This window comes from Chiloscyllium plagiosum, unplaced genomic scaffold (genome assembly GCF_037043375.1).
Source record: "Chiloscyllium plagiosum isolate Xiang-an unplaced genomic scaffold, Cpla_swu_hap1 HiC_scaffold_18, whole genome shotgun sequence".
Lineage (NCBI taxonomy): Eukaryota > Metazoa > Chordata > Chondrichthyes > Orectolobiformes > Hemiscylliidae > Chiloscyllium > Chiloscyllium plagiosum.
The window spans coordinates 9,235,584-9,252,652 of record NW_028270156.1 but is presented as its reverse complement, the minus strand read 5'-3'; the positions used below and the strand labels follow the sequence as shown (position 1 = coordinate 9,252,652).

At 43.3% G+C, this 17,069-nt stretch overlaps 1 protein-coding gene across 9 annotated transcripts in view; it reads right to left on the bottom strand.

Annotated features, from left to right (window-relative positions):
• ano5a (anoctamin 5a) overlaps positions 1-17,069 on the bottom strand; it is a 205,644-nt gene that overhangs the window by 62,206 nt on the left and 126,369 nt on the right. For all 9 annotated transcript variants that reach the window (XM_043705404.2, XM_087996280.1, XM_087996279.1 and 6 more), the window contains 3 exons: positions 6,464-6,532; positions 2,401-2,685; positions 1,832-1,945 (listed from right to left, as the gene is read on the bottom strand). In XM_043705404.2, coding sequence (XP_043561339.2) covers positions 1,832-1,945; positions 2,401-2,685; positions 6,464-6,532 — 468 coding nt within the window. The remainder of the gene's footprint in view (positions 1-1,831; positions 1,946-2,400; positions 2,686-6,463; positions 6,533-17,069) is intronic.

Below are 17,069 nucleotides of genomic sequence, written 5' to 3'. Positions count from 1 at the left end.
CTGCCTGTTCCTGGCCCATATCCCTCCAAATCATGTACTTACTCAAACGTCTTTTAAACATTGTAACAGTACCCACATCCACCACTTCCTCTGGACGTTTGTTCCACACGTGAGCCACTGGGTTTAAGAAATTGCCCCTCATGTCTTTTTTAAATCTTCCTCCTCTCACCTTAAAAATGTGCCCCCTTGTATTGAAATCCCCCATCCTAGGGAAAAGACACCTTAATTATACCCCTCATGATTTTACAAACCTCGATAAGGTCACCCCTCAATCTTCCGTGCTCCAGTGAAAAAAGTCTCAGCCTTTCTTTAAAACACAAACCTTCCATTCCCGGCAACATCCTGGAAAGTCTCCTCTGAAACTTCTCCAGCTTAATGATATTCTTTCTGTAACAGAGTGACCAGAACTTGTGCTAAACACGAGAGGGCTGGGACTGTTTGGTATCTGACATTGAACTTTGTGCAATAAACACTTCCACTTTTGACCTTACAATAGAAGGAAGGAAGAATCAGCTGAAGATGGTTGGGCCTGGGACACTACCCTGAGGAAATCCTGCAGCGATGTCCTGGAGCTGAGATGACTGACCTCCCACAACCATGACCAACTGCTCATGTGCCAGGTATAACTCCAACCAAAGGAGAGTTTTCGCCTGAACCACATTGACTTCAGATTTACCAGGCCTCCTTGATTCCACATTTGGTCAATTGCTACCCTGATGTCAGGGGCAGTCACTCTCACTTCCCTCTTGAGTTCAGCTCTGTTTCTGTGTTTGGATGAAGGCAGCACTGAGGTCAGGAGCGGAGTGGCCCTGGCGGAACCCAAACTGGGTGTCATTGAGCAGGTTATTGCTGAGCACCTGCTGCTTGACAGCACTGTTGATGACACCTTCCATCACTTTACTGATGATCGAGAATACACTGATGGGACGTTAACAACCTGGGTTGGTTTTGGCCTGATCCTTTTTGTGTACAGGACATAATCTGTGCAATTTTGCACATTGTTGGGTAGATGCCAATGTTGTTACTGTACGAGAAGATCTTGGCTAGGGTGTATTGTGGAGCACAACTCTGGAAAGTTGTCAGGGCCCATAGCCTTTGCAGTATCCAGTGCCTCCAGTTGTTTCTTGACATCGTGAGGAGTGAATCGAATTGGCTGAAGACTGGTATCTGTGATGCTGGGGACCACTGGAGGAGGCTGAGATAGATCATCCACATGGCACTTCTACTGAAGGTGGATGCAAATGCTTCAGCCTTGGCTTTTAACCTGATGTGCAAGACTCTTTTACCTATGAGGATAGAGGTATGTTTGTATATGCTGACCTACAAACCATAGTATAATTGGAAGTGGGGAGGGGAGAAATAGAATACTAAAGTGAAAGAACATAAAGGAATTGTACAGAATGAATTCCCTTTCAACTTTCGCAAGGGACTGTTTCTCCTGCAATACCCAGGTCCACTCCTTATTCGTTCCCTAATACTCTCTCCTTCCCTATATGTACAACACTTATTGCTACGTTCGGTCTTAGCAAGACTGTGCTTAGGAGCAGAGTGTGGGAGGTGACTGACTGACTGACACTAGCTGGCAATATCCTCCAGAGATGTGTAATTTTGAGACTAAGGTAAGACTGCCAGAACATCAAAGTGTTCCTGCACGTGTCCAGTCCACCAGTGTCCTCAAGATTCAGCCATTAAAGAAGCACAGATGATACATTTTATTACAAACGTAATATGATGCATATTTTTTAAATCTCTGAAAAATCAACTGAGAGGTTTAAACACAACAATAGGATTTAGGCAGAAGCACGCTATCTTTACCAAACAGAATACATACGTCATGAAGTGGGAAAGCAGCCGTGTATGTGCCATTGTTGAGTAATCTCTTAATCCCAAATTTCCTCTTCCCATCTTCTGTCGCATACTTGCATCGAGAGAGAATGTAATACACCTGGAGTATGAATCGAAAGATAATGAATAAGTGTACAACACAGATGCCCTTTACAGCATGGGAGAGGATTTGGAAATTCATAATAATGCTTGCAGCTTTAGGAAAAAAACCACAAAGTTCCACTTCAAAAATGCTGTTAAAGTCGAAACCCTATTCAAATCCAGTGCTCCATAGTGCAAAGAAAACAAACTGATTGATAATTATAAATTAGATTATTGCAGAATGCTGTTGAGAAAGCAAGGAGAAAATATTAATGAGATCAAGCAGCTGCTTTCAATAAATATGAGATTATACAGCTGACCTGACATCCTTTGTGTCTCTACAGTGGTTTGCATTGGTGCAAATAGATCAGTGCAGCAAAGAGGGGTATACTGAAGTCAGAACAAAGTCATCTAAGTTAAGTAACACTCAAAATGCTGTATCAAAAGCAAATGGTTTAAACTGATTGTACTTACAATCCGGTTGCGAGTCGAGGGCGAGAAGAAAGTCTCTTGGTCATTAATGAGGAAAAGCTCCTGCCGCTGTTTACTGAAAGGTGCCGTGAAGTAATCTGGTTCAGGGTTTATTATTGCTGGATTCAGTCGAAATGGTTTCAACAACCAGTCAAATGGGTTCTCTCTCGCTTGGGGAATATCGTTTTCTTTAATAGGCACTTTAATGTGCATAACCTCTGCATAGGTGGCCAAAACATCCCAAGGAGCATGAATCTTCGTGAAGTACGTTTTCCCGTCTTCTGAATCCTGGAAATGTATAAATCATCTTGGTTTAAAGTGCAGCTCCATTTTATACACTCTGTGATGTCTTGGTGGTTTGTGGTCAGGATTGAGTGCTGCCACCAATTCTCCTTCCAAAGCCAGTCTAAGGGGCTGTTCAGTAATGGAGGATGGGTCACAAACAGCTCTCAGCTTGCCTTTTCATAACAATGTGGTTTCTTACATCTCAGGTTACAATAACTGGGACCTAACAGGCAGCTTTTTCACACAGAAGGTGATGTGTGTATGGAATGAGCTGCCACAGGAAGTGGTAGAGGCTAGTACAATTAGAACATTTAAAAGGCATTTGGATGGGTATATGAATAGGAAGAGTTTAGAGGGATATGGGCAAATGGGACTAGATTAACTTAGGATATCTGGTTAGCATGGATGTGTTGGACTGTTCTGTGCTTTACAACTCTATCAATCTATCTCTGAGGCATATTAACTATTACTAAGAAGAGGTGGACACCCATAGCATGGCATCTGAGACCATGCTAGAGTCTGATTGATTCTCTGTTCAGAGGCTGGGAGACATCAGACTAGAGGAGCTCAGCATTAACTCTTTCAGAACTAATATGTCATACACACCCTCTGCTCCCCATGTCTGACAGTGACATCAACCAGGAAGATGAGAGTGTCCCAAATTTAGCCAGCTTTATTGAACTCTGACCGAACAGGCTCGAGGGTGTGAACAATCAATTGACCTTCCTATGTTGTTCTGTCAATCTTTTCCCTAATGCAGGAAGCATAATTTAAAAACAAACTATTTTCTCATCAACCTTTTCAGAGATGTTATTACACACCTCTGAGACAGGTGGATCTTGAACCCTGGCCTTTTGGTTCAAGGGTAGAGATACTATCACTGAGGCATAATGAAATACTGAATGAGTTCTCCCAATCCTTACATCTGTAGTTTAGAACAAATGTTCCATTGGATCCACTAATCGAAGCCTGATTAAAGACAGCTATAAATTCTGCAGCGCAACACACAGTTTGCATGTGGTGCCGGAAAGCCAGGAGTATTTTGGTGACTGCCAAAAACACAGCATGAAATTGCTCAAACCTGTTATGGGCATTACACACAATTACACCCAAAAATGAGGGGCCCTACATATAACAGGTCTGCCCTAATGGGAACTGCTTTCTATCCCAGTCTTCCCTGCTGCCTGACGTGAATACACAACTTCCTGGTGGCCATCTCCCACTCAGTTCTTCACTGACCCTCATGGTCATGGTGTGCACTTTTGATCCCATTATTTGAGGAAGGATGTCCTGGAGGGAGGGCAGTGAAGGTTACCAGACTGATTCCTGAGATGGCAGGACTGAGGTCTGAAGAGAGACTTCTTCAGAAGGGTCACTGGACTTGAAACATTAACTCCGCTTTCTCTCCACAGATGCTGCCAGATCAGCTGTATTTTTCCTGTGATTTCTGTTGTTGTTTCTGATTTCCAGTTCCTGCAGTTCTTTTGTTTTATCTTTTCATTTTACTTGTTTTATGAAGAGAGGTTGGATCGGTTAAGACAATATTACACTGGAGTTTATAAAAAGGAGCAAAGGTTTCATGGAAACGTATAAAATATGAATGGATCTACACAGGGTAATTGCAGGGAGGATGTTCCCAATGATCAGGGAGTTCAGAACCTTGGGGATAGTCTAATGATATAAGGCAGGCCTCTTAGGACTGAGGTAAGACGTTTCTTCATCCAGAGAGTGGTGAGCCTGTGGAATTCTGTGCCGCAGAGACCCAAAACATTGTAGTGTTTTCAAGAAGGAGATAGAATCATAGAATCCCGACAGTTTTGAATGTAGGTTAGCTCACTGAGCTGCAGGATTTATTTCCAGACATTTCGTTACCCTACTAGGTAACATCTTCAGTGGGCCTCAGGCGAAGCAATGCTGAAAATTCCTGCTTTCTATTTATATGTTTGGGCTTCTTTGGGTTGACCGCACCAACCTAAAGAAGCCAAAACATATAAATAGAAAGCAGGAATCTTCAGCATTGCTTTGCCTGAGGTCCACTGAAGATGTTACCTAGTATGGTAACGAAATGTCTGGAAATGAATCTTGCATCTCAGCGAGCAAACCTACATCCAAAACCTCAACCTGAGCTACAAATCTTCTCAAAATCTCTAATCCCTACAGTGTGGAAACAGGCCATTTGACCCAACAAGTCCACAGCGGCACTTCAAAGAGTAACTCACCCAGACCCACTCCCCTACTCTACATTTGCCCTGACTAATGCACCTAACCTACATATCCCAGAACCCTACGGGCAATTTAGCACGGCCAACTCACCTAACCTGCACATCTTTGGGCTGAGGGAGGAAATCGGAGCACCCGGAGGAAACCCACGCAGACACGAGATAGACACAATTCTTTGGGCTAAAGGGATCAAAAGATCTGTGGAGAAATTGGGAACAGGGTATTGAGTTGGATTACCAGCCATGATTATATTGAATGGCAGAGCAGGCGTGAGGGGCTGAATGGCCTCCTGCTGCTCCTATTTCCCATGTTTCTATTTCATGGCAGTGCTATCAGCAATACTATCTTTCATCGAGCTGCTTGTTCTTTTCCATCATCCTGGGGGGGTGGGGGGGGGGGGGGGGGTGTCAGACAGAGGTGTTTGTTTCAAATATGGCTGGAGGACCATTTTCTTTTGTTATTGAAAACCAAAAATACTGAAGATTGCAGCTGGTCAGGCAGCATCCATGGAGAGAAAACAAGATAAAGTTTTGCATCTAGATGATTCTTTGTTACACTCGAAACATTAGCTTGCTCTCTCTCTCCATGGATGCTGCTTGACCCACTGCGATCTCCAGCATTTTTTGTTTTCAGTTCAGATTCCATCATCTACAGTAGTTTGCTCCTTGTTTAATTCAATCATGGAAGTGGGTGTCACTGTCTCAACCAGCATTTATTGCCGGTCTCTAGCTGCCTTTGAGAAAATGGTGCTGCGTTGTCTTCTGGAACTGCTGAGGACCCACACTGTTTCTAGAGAGGGAGCCCCTATCTCACTGGTGTCTTAGGTCTGATCATCCACTCCCTGGGATTCCAACACAAGCTTCCAGAATCACATGCCCAATACTCCAACAGTGTCTCTACTAACACCACCTGGATTTCATGTTATTGAAGATTTGTTCCAAAATAATTCAGATTGCATATTTTCAGGACTCATTGATACATCAGAAACACATACAATTTAAAACTCCCATCTTTACTGAATACCCTCTGTGTGTAGCTATTGCAAATAATCCCAATTCCATGTTCCCTCCTTTGTTTTCAAGTGAGCAGCTGGGGACCTGTTCAATGATTCACAAACCACGAGCTGCCCCTGTTCTGTCTAAAGTACCGTGTAAGCTCCACTCTTGTGCTTAAGTGAAGAATCCACTGTATTGCCAATCAAGTCTAATCCAGTGGAACAGAGTTCTCAGCCAGCTTCCATTAGGGTTTGCTATAAATTGAGAACAATGACAAGTTACATTTATATAGCACCGCGAATTTAGAAAAATGCCCCATGGCACTTTGCAAGTGTGGAATCTGACAAATAAAATGGCTCTAGTTAAGCTGAAGGAGATTGAAATGGATTTTAAACTATGTCTCAAAGAAAGGAGGCAGAAGTAAAGGGTATTCCTAAGGTTTATTAAATTTATTCATTCACACAATGCAGCATTTATCGGACATGCCTAATTTCTCTGAAGAATGACATCAGCCCTAGATCATCAGCCAATAATCAGATGATGGAATAAAAGTGACTTTCACTTACATCCTTATTTTCAGTTTCCAGTTCAAGGCCTGTCTTCATAAGATTCATCTCAAACTCTTTTCTTCTCTCCTGAAAAAGAGAAATTTAACATAAAGAACGTTTAACATAAAGAACAGCAACCAATTATAATCCCCAGACACAGAACTAGACTTGTAACCACAATTGAAAAAGTTGCCCGTCCTACATAGGAATCTCACAATTCAATTACCACAGAATGTTACATTGTAAGTGATCTGTCAGTTGGTTACACTACCACTCACCTCCAGAAAAGGGGTCACTCTGCCCATCCAGATTAAAAATCTTACTGGTAGTGGCAATTAAATATAGATTTGGCTGTCAGTGATTCAAGAAGTGATTGCTGCCATTTTAACTTTCCCAAGCAACACAGAGGATCTCCAACCAGAAGGACAGATGTATGTTTGAAATATCTGAAATTTCACCTAAAATATCTACTGCTGCGTCTCTACGATTCATCTCTAGCCTCATATACCAGTTCACTTCAGCAAGCTCAGCTTTCATGCCCAAATACTTGCCCTTATTTATGTTTAAACAACTAGTCTTAGACCCACACTACTCCCTTTTAAACTGAATGTAAGTTTCAATCATATTGGAGATGCTGCTACTAATGGATGCTTTAATGCTGAAATCATTAATTAATGCTGTCACGTTACACATTATCAAGTCTAATATAATCCACTCTCTGGTGAGTTACAGAATGTTTTGGTCTAGGAAATTATCTCAAAAGCATTCGATGAACACAATCAGCTACAATCAGTTCTGATGAATTCAGGAACGTTAATTCCGCTTTCTTTCCACAGATGCTGCCAGACCTGCTGAGCTTTTTCAGACAGCTTCATTTTTGTGTCTGTGGACTCCTGATCTAGCTAGTGCTAATATCCACGGTAGCTCAGTGGTTAGCACTGCTGCCTCACAGCACCAGGGATCCAGGTTCGATTCCAACTTCGGGTGACTGTCTGTGTGGAGTTTGCACATTCTCCCTGTGTCTGCATGGGTTTCCTCTCACAGTCCAAAGATGTGCAGACTGGGTGATTTGCCTTGGAAAATGCAGGGTTACATGGGGTGGGTCTGGGTGGGATGCTCTTTGGAGGGTTGGTGTGGATTTGATGGGCCAAATAGCTTGCTTCCACACCCTAAGGATTTTAGGGTGGTACGGTGGCTAAGTGGTTAGCACTGCTGCGACAGAGTGCCAGGGACCTAGATTCCCTGTCTGTGTGGAGTTTGCACATTCTCCCCGTGTCTGTGTCGGTTTCCTCTAGGTCCTCCGGTTTCCTCCCGCAATCCAAAGGTGTGCAGGTCAGGTGAATTGGCCAGGCTAAATTGCCTATAGTGTTTGGTGCATTAGTCAGAGGGAAATGGGTCTGGGTGGGTTACTCTTTGGGGGGTTAGTGTGAATTTGTTGGGCCAAATGGCCTGTTTCCACACTGTAGGGAATCTAATTACGACCGATGGATTTTTTCAAATTATAAGCAGATTAAAGACATTTGTTGCCATCCCATCATAACAAGTGCACAATATTTTTTCTTGTATACTTGGTCCCACATTGCACTAAACTGTTAAGAGGCTTGTAGATCAACTCCATTCATGATTTCTTTCCCTCACTTTCTCTCATCTCCATCCAGAACAATTCTACATTCTGATCTTCTGACTTAAAGTCATCTCTAACTAGTGCACAAATACCATTCTAGATTGACAGTGCCACTCTTCCATGTTTAAACAGCTTCCTATTTTTCTTGAAGGTCATACACCCTTCAATATTCAGACCCTGATCTTTGTCATCCTGAAACAATGCAAGATCTGTTGAATGCTATCGATGAAATTATCAGTCGCAAGAGGTCAAGCACACTTGGTTCTACGGTAATTCTACGGTATAAAACAGAGGGCAAAGAAGCAAACGCCAGTGCTATGAACAGTAATAGTTTGGGTTGCATGGGTTGGAAAGGAGAATGGAACCTGCCACATTGGATTTCAGAGATGGAGACAGAGAAACTGCAAGTCAATTAGTCAAGGGGAGATTAGATAGAGATATTCAACATTCTAAAGGATAGTGATATGAATAAATAAACAGTAACTGTCTCCACTGGTAGGTATGTAATGACCAGAAACCACAGAGTTAAATATAATTCACCTAAGAACTGAATGAAAGATGCTTGAAGTTTTTTTTTTAAACAAAGCATGTTATTGCAAAGTGAAATGTGTTGCTTGAAAAGGAGACTGAAGTAGATGATAACTTCTGAAAGAAAAGTTGAGAAACACTTGAAAAATAAAAGATTTTCCCAGGAAAGCAGAAAGACAGGAGAGTGGAGAAAGGCAGAAGAGAGGGATAAACCTTTCGTTTTGTTTACGGGAGCCAGCAGATAATTGACACATGTCGAGTCAGGCAATAGGCCTTCTCCTGTGCTCGAAGATTCAGTGAATAATTACCATTTTTTGGAGATGTGACAGACTGTTGCCCCGATCAGAGATCTTTAAAACTCACTTTTAACTTCCCTTTTACAAATCAAACAATTAAAATTAAGTTCATTCGCTGACATCCATTATATATGAACACAGAAGGTTGGTATACTGGGACAACAACCAACTGAGAAGCTAAGTGATATGTTGGCTCTTAATGCAAGGCATGGAAGGGGAATCCTGGTCCAGTTATACACAGTTTTAGCGTAACTATCGGCACTGAAACTGGGCCCAGTTTCAATCTCATTAAGAATCTCGAACTATAAGTTCAGGATAGTGGGTTGATGGGGTGTGAATCTTTAGAATTCTCTACACTATCACGATGTGGATGCTCAGTTGTTTGTACATTTAAAGGCTGAGAAAGATTGATTCTACAGAGAAAAAAAAATCTAAGTAGTGACAATGAGGTCAGAGATCCACGTACTGTCTTAGAACAATGCTTAAGACTGTATGTTCTGGTCCTGTATTTTCTCATTCAAATTGGAATCAAGGAAATGGTTAGTTATTATAAGGAACAGGAAAATGGTTGAAATATCTATATTTAGAGTGGGAGTTAGGTTGAATCACACAACCAGTTGATACAAAATCTGAACTAGCCTGCATTAAACACCTCTCAGAGCTTTTCAAATGTCCGTGTTCATTCATATAAAATGAGAGTTAGACAGAACATTTTGATCCTTCTCTCTGAACAACAACATCATGCCTTCTCTACCAGCAGGGGGCACTGGTTTCCATCAGAATAACCTTCCTCACAGCAGGATCTCTTTCAGTGACTGGGCAAAATAAATCATAAGACATCAAAGCAGAAGTAGACCATTCAGCCTATTGAGTCCGCTCTGCCATTCAACGAGATCACGGCTGATTAAATAATCCTCAACTCCATTTTCCACAGCACTGGATTCCCTAACTGATTAGAGATCTGTCGATCTCAGCCATGAATGTTCTTAATGACCCAGCCTCAATAATCCTCTGTGGTAGAGAATTCTACTGATACACTACTCTCAGGGACAAACATTCCTCCTTATCTCAGTCTTAAAAGAGTGATCCTGAAATAACTCCACAGAACCCGTATCCCATCACTAAGCCATCTATTATTTACATCTGGAGAATCCCTCAAAGCCATCTCTCAGAGTGACCAGGACGTCTGACACTCCTTTTCACACCTGTCAGTCAGGGCTCCTTGATGGGGATTATTAATCTGGTCCAGTCAGGGGACTCGTATTCTATGAGGTCTATTTGGCTGACCTCATTACAACCATTACAACCCCTTATTCTGAAATTACGCCCTCTGACCCTTGGCTCTCCCACAACTGGAAGCAGCCTCTCCACATCGACCCTGTGAAATCCCCTAAGAATTGAATATGTTTCGATAAAGTTGCCTTTCATTCTTCCAAACTCCAATGACTATTTATACACAGGAGCTTTGTCTTTGTCTTTGAGGTCACCGAGTCCCTGAACCTGCTCTTTAGTGGAGCCTAAGGAAGTTCCTAAGAAGTACTTCGGACTCATTTTTAAAGGAACCTCTCACTCAACTGGAGAAATGGCAACTTTTCATTCTCAAGTCGTGCTCGGGGGACTTTGGGAAGATGACTGATTGGAGGCGAGGATTGAATTAACCTCATGGGTAAACTGGACCACTGGTCTGCAAACATGAGAGACTAGTGAGCCTTGGTTTTGTTAATTCCTTAACCAGTAATTAATTTAACCTTAACTCAATACCAAACAGTGACATGGCTCTCCAGAGAGTTCATTCAGTAAGTAAATGAACTGTTCGGTATCCAGGCTCCTACTCTGTACCAGGTGGTGGTGGTGTGTTACAGTTCAGTCAGGAAGTCCATGCTGCTGAGACAACATGTACATGTACACAGCAAGGTCTGGAGCTATGGTCAGTTGAAGTAGAGATTTCAATATTCTTTTCAGTGTATGGCTGACCAGGAATCTCTCCCATTGCTGCTGCCCACCAGATTTTTAATCTGTAAGAGAATCAAGGGTTATGGGGAAAAAGGCAGGAAAGTGGAGTTGAGGGTTATCAGATCACCTACAATCTGCTTCAATGACAGAACAGACTATGTGGGCTGAATGGCCTACTACTGCTCCTACATTTTATGCTTGTCTTATTGTCATTGGCATGTGTTGGAAGGACTTGTAGGTTAATGTTCAGCCTGATGTATTACGACATCTTCCTTGTCCATCAAGTTCCAGGATGAGACTTGTAAGCTAGCACTTCCTTTTAACATATTTCTTTTTTTAAAACTGTGTGATTGTTTCATTTTTCCTGGGTGAAGTTATACAGCTTGCTTACAAACATAGAAGGACCATTTGGCCCTTCGAACCTGCACCACTATTCAATAAGGTCATGGCTGAACACACAACCTCAGGGTTCTATTCCCGCCCTCTCCCCACACTCCTTCACACCTTTAGCTGTAAGGTGCACATCCAGCTCCCTCTTGAAGGTATCTAACAAACTGGCCCCAATAGCTTCCTGTGGGAGAGAAAGGCCATGTGTCAGTGTAGTCACATGGAACATTTGAAGAGAAATCACACTTTGACTGAAGACTTATGAAGGACTGCATTGTGGAAGCAAGGCAGGATGGGAAATTTGGTCAAGACACAGATTTGCTGAATCTGTGTGTACTGCAAAGTGATCTAAATTGTATAAGAAAGGAGCTCAAATGCAAGACGAAGATACTTTCTGCTCTATACACGTTCAGGCCTAATCCATTTCAGCCTATGCCAGGCTCTGAAACTTCATATCAATGAAGAGATCAAATCTAAACAACAGTTTGTATCATCATGGGACATGTACAGATGGAGCCTTAAAAAAAACAGCGATCACATTCAAAGAAGGAAGCAGGTGCATAAATTACCTACTCCAGATTCAGATAGATATTGAACCTAACAATCCTTTTGAGGCTTTAATTGGAAGGTGCACACTCTAACTGCTTCTAAGTGTTCCCAGAGTCAGAGATGTACAGCACGGAAACAGATCCTTTGGTCCAACCCATCCATGCCAACCAGATATCCAACCTAATCTAGTCCCATTTGCCAGCACTTGGCCAATATCCGCCTAAACCCTTGCTTTCATATACCCATCCAAATGCCTTTTAAATGTTGCAATTGTACCAGCCTCCACCACTTCCACTGGCAGCACATTCCATACACGTACCACCCTCTGTGTGAAAAGGTTGCCCCTGAGGTCCCTTTTATATCTTTCCGCTCTCACCCCAAACCTGTGTCCTCTAGTTCTGGACCCTCCAGATTTACCCTATCCATGCCCCTTATGATTTCAGAAATCTCTGTAAGGTCACTCCTCAGCCTCCAACACTCCAGGGAAAACAGCCCCAGTGAGATAATGAGAATCCAGAGAAAGTATATTCCTGTCAGGGTGAAAGGAAAGGCTGGTAGGTATAGGGAGTGCTGGATGACTAAAGAAATTGAGGGTTTGGTTAAGAAAAAGGAGGAAGCAAATGTATAGACAGGATAGATCGAATGAATCCTTAGAAGAGTATAAAGAAAGTAGGAGTATACTTAAGAAGGAAATCAGGAGGGCAAAAAGGGTACATGAAATAGCTTTGGCAAATAGAATTAAGGAGAATCCAAAGGGTGTTTACAAATACATTAAGGACAAAAGGGTAACTAGGGAGAGAATAGGGCCCCTCAAAGATCAGCAAGGCGGCCTTTGTGTGGAGCCACAGAAAATGGGTGAGATACTAAATGAGTATTTTGCATCAGTATTTACTGTGGAAAAGGATATGGAAGATATAGACTGTAGGGAAGTAGATGGTGACACCTTGCAAAATGTCCATATTACAGAGGAGGAAGTGCTGGATGTCTTGAAACGCACAAAGGTGGATAAATACCGAGGACCTGATCAGGTGTTCCCTAGAACTCTGTGGGAAACTAGAGAAGTGATTGCTGGGCCTCTTGCTGAGATATTTGTATCATCGATAGTCACAGATGAGGTGTCGGAAGACTGGAGGTTGGCTAACATGTCCCACTCTTTAAGAAAGGTGGTAAGGACAAGTCAGGGAACTACAGACCAGTGAGCCTGACGTTGGTTGCGGGCAAGTTGTTGGAGGGAATCCTGAGGGACAGGATATACATGTATTTGGAAAGGCAAGAACTGATTAGAGATAGTCAACATGGCTTTGTGCGTGGGAAATCATGTCTCACAAACTTGATTGAGTTTTTTGAAAGAACAAAGAGGATTGATGAGGGCAGAGCAGTAGATGTGATCTATATGGACTTCAGTAAGGCGTTCGACAAGGTTCCCCATGGGAGACTGATTAGCAAGGTTAGATCTCACGGAATACAGGGAGAACTAGCCATTTAGATACAGAACTGGCTCAAAGGTAGGAGACACAGGGTGGTGGTGGAGGGTTGTTTTTCAGACTGGACGCCTGTGACCAGTGGAGTGCCACAAGGATCGGTGCTGGGTCCTGTACTTTTTGTCATACATGTAAATGATTTGGATGCGAGCATAAGAGGTACAGTTAGTAAGTTTGCAGGTGACACCAAAATTGGAGGTGTAGTGGACAGCAAAGAAGGTTACCTCAGAGTACAACAGGATCTTGATCAGATGGGCCAATGGGCTGAGAAGTGGCAGATGGAGTTTAATTCAGATAAATGCGAGGTGCTGCATTTTGGGAAAGCAAATCTTAGCAGGACTTATACACTAAATGGTAAGGTCCTAGAGAGTGTTGCTGAACAAAGAGGCCTTGGAGTGCAGGTTCATAGCTCCTTGAAAGTGGAGTCGCAGGTAGATAGGATAGTGAAGGAGGTGTTTGGTATGCTTTCCTTTATTGGTCAGAGTACTGACTACAGGAGTTGGGAGGTCATGTTGCGGCTGTACAGGACATTGGTTAGGCCACTGTTGGAATATTGCATGCAATTCTGGTCTCCTTCCTATTGGAAAGATGTTGTGAAACTTGAAAGGGTTCAGAAAAGATTTACAAGGATGTTGCCAGGGTTGGAGGATTTGAGCTACAGGGAGAGGCTGAACAGGCTGGGGCTGCTTTCCCTGGAGCATCGGAGGCTGAGGGGTGACCTTGTAGAGGTTTACAAAATTATGAGGGGCATGGATAGGGTAAATAGACAAAGTCTTTTCCCTGTGATCGGGGAGTCCAGAACTAGAGGGCATAGGTTTAGGATGAGAGGGGGAAAATATAAAAGAGACCTAAGGGGCAATGTTTTCATGCAGAGGGTGGTACGTGTACGGAATGAGCTGCCAGAGGATGTGGTGGAGGCTGGTACAATTGCAACATTTAAGAAGCATTTGGATGGGTACATGAATAGGAAGGGTTTGGAGGGATATGGGCTGGGTGCTGGCAGGTGGGACTAGATTGGGTGCGGATATCTGGTCGGCGTGGACGGGTTGGACCGAAGGGTTTGTTTCCATGCTGTACATCTCTCTGACTCTATTCAGCGTCTTAGCGAGTTTTGAGAAGATTGGTGCTCAGGTTGAGGATTTGGATTTGCTTGTTGAGCTGAAAGGTTCATTACCAGACGTTTCATTACCTTACTGGGTAACATCTTCAGAGGGCCTCATGCAAAGCAATGCTGAAAATTCCTGCTTTCTATTTATATGTTTGGGTTTCAGCCTCTCCCTCTAGCTCAAACCTTCCAACCCCAGAAATATCCTTGTAATTTTTTGCTGAACCCGTTCACGTTTTGCAGCATTGCTTTGACAGGAGAGAGCGCAGAATTGCATGCAATATTTCTCGAGTTGCCTGACCAATGTCTTAGTTGAATGCTGGGATTGAGCTGTCAATCCACAGTGAGGAAGGCCACTGCCTATGTCAGCCCCTGCCTCATGGCACTCCCTCAATGCTCTTAGCTGAGTGTTCTGGGAGCCCAGAGCAAGAAATATCAAAGACAACAAGGAGAATGGAAAGAAAGTGCGAATATGGCATTGAGATACAGGGTCAACCACGAGCATATCGAGTGGTGGAGCAGCCTCAAAAGGACTGAATGGCAGACTTGTTCTCCTACCTTCCGTGTTGCTATGGTTTGGTGTTCTATTCTGTAAACTCAGGAAACAGGCAGGTGGCCATCCTGGTCTCTGCTGACTGGGTGTGTCCTGTAGCAGCTTTCCCCTTACCCATATCCAACGGTTTCCTGACTCTGGGAGGTTTCTGCAAACTCTTTCATTTCCATTGTACTACATAATAGTGTTGGTTCTCCATCAGTACACCTCTGACTAATACAAATTGTTCCATTTTTTCTTCAAATCTGTTGGACTTGACAACTGATATCACATCCTGATATACATAACTGTCTCACTGTCATACCCATTGGTATTACATTGCACTGGCCTTCATTATGAAGGGACCAGGGAGATGCATCAATACACACAAATGTTAAAAATAAAGGAGCAGATGTAGGCCATTCAGCCCATCGAACCTCTACATCCATAAGATAGTTGTGCTATCCCGTGATCCTTTGTTGCACTGTCTCGATAACAAAAATATCCTGCCCGGGATATGGAGACTGAAATCGCAACAGTACTACACGTGCAGTCTCACCCAGCTCCTACACAATTGAAGCACGACTTCACTATTCCTGTACTCCAATTCTCATGTGGTAAAGACTGCATTCTCTAGAGTTTCTGAGAATGACAGGTGATCCAACTGGAAGCGATAAATTGCTTAAACAGGTAGGTAGAGTAGTTCCAGGATTCCCCTGGTTGGGAAATCTAAAACCATTGTTTACATTGGGTTGGAGATGAGAAGAAATGATTTTACTCAGCAGGGACCTGAAGCTTTGAAATTCCCTATTACAGCAGGCTCAGGAAGCTCAGCCTTCGAGTATGCTCCAGGTAGATTAGATTAGATTAGATTCTCTACAGTATGGAGACAGGCCCTTTGGCCCAACAAGTCCACATCGACCCTCCACCGAGCAACCCACCCGGACCAATTCCCCCACCTTCTATTTACCCCGGACTAATGCACCTAATACTATGGGCAATTTAGCATGGCCAATTCACCCATCCTGCTCATTTTTGGATTGTGGGAGGAAACTGGAGGACCCAGAGAAAACCCACGCAGACATGGGGAGAATTTGCAAACGCCATTCAAACAGTCATCCAAGGCGGGAATCGAACCCGGGTCCCTGGCACTGTGAGGCAACAGTGCTAACCACTGAATGACCGTGCCACCCTGTAGAGACAATAAAACATAGGAGCAGAATTAGGCCATTGAGCCCATTGAGTCTGCTCCACACTTCAATCATGGCTGATCAATTTCTCAGCCCCATTCTCCTGCCTTCTTACCATAACCCTTGATCATCTTACTAATCAAGAAGATTGATAGATTTCTCACTAACACTGGTGTTCAGGGTGATGAGTATGGGGTGGGTAAAACACATTAAATTGCTTGATCAGCAATGATCATACTGAATGATGTGGCAGGGGCCTGATGGTTTGAATGACATACTCCTGTAGACCCTTCAGGAACTTTTACATTACAATCAGCTCACCCTTCACTTTTCTAAACTCCAGTGGAAACAAACTAGGTCTGTTCAACCTTTCCTCATAAGACAATCCATTCACTCCAGGTATCAATCTTGTGAACCTCCTCTGAAGCAATGCCCCACTTACAAACTTACTTAAATAATGTGACCAAAAGTGTACACCATGTTTAAGATGAGGTTTCACCTTTGCCCTTTACATAACAGCCTTACTTGTATGTTTTGTTTCTTTCACAATAGAGCAGCGCATTAGCCTTGTTGTCATGATGTCATTGGCTAGGTATTATATGTTGAAACTTTATTGCTGGAACAGCACAGCAGGTCAGGCAGCATCCAGGGAACAGGAGATTCGACGTTTCGGGCACAGGCCCTTCTTCAGGAAACAGGAGATTCGACGTTTCGGGCACAGGCCCTTCCTGAAGAAGGGCCTGTGCCCGAAACGTCGAATCTCCTGTTCCCTGGATGCTGCCTGACCTGCTGTGCTGTTCCAGCAATAAAGTTTCAACTTTGATCTCCAGCATCTGCAGACCTCACTTTCTCCTCGCTAGGTATTATATGGCAGGGACTGTAGAGGAAGAAGGTATAAAGGACAAATTCACTGAGACACCAGGCAGCAGTGGGTTAGAATGACCTGATCAATTATTCTGAAGTTACGTGAGGAACATTA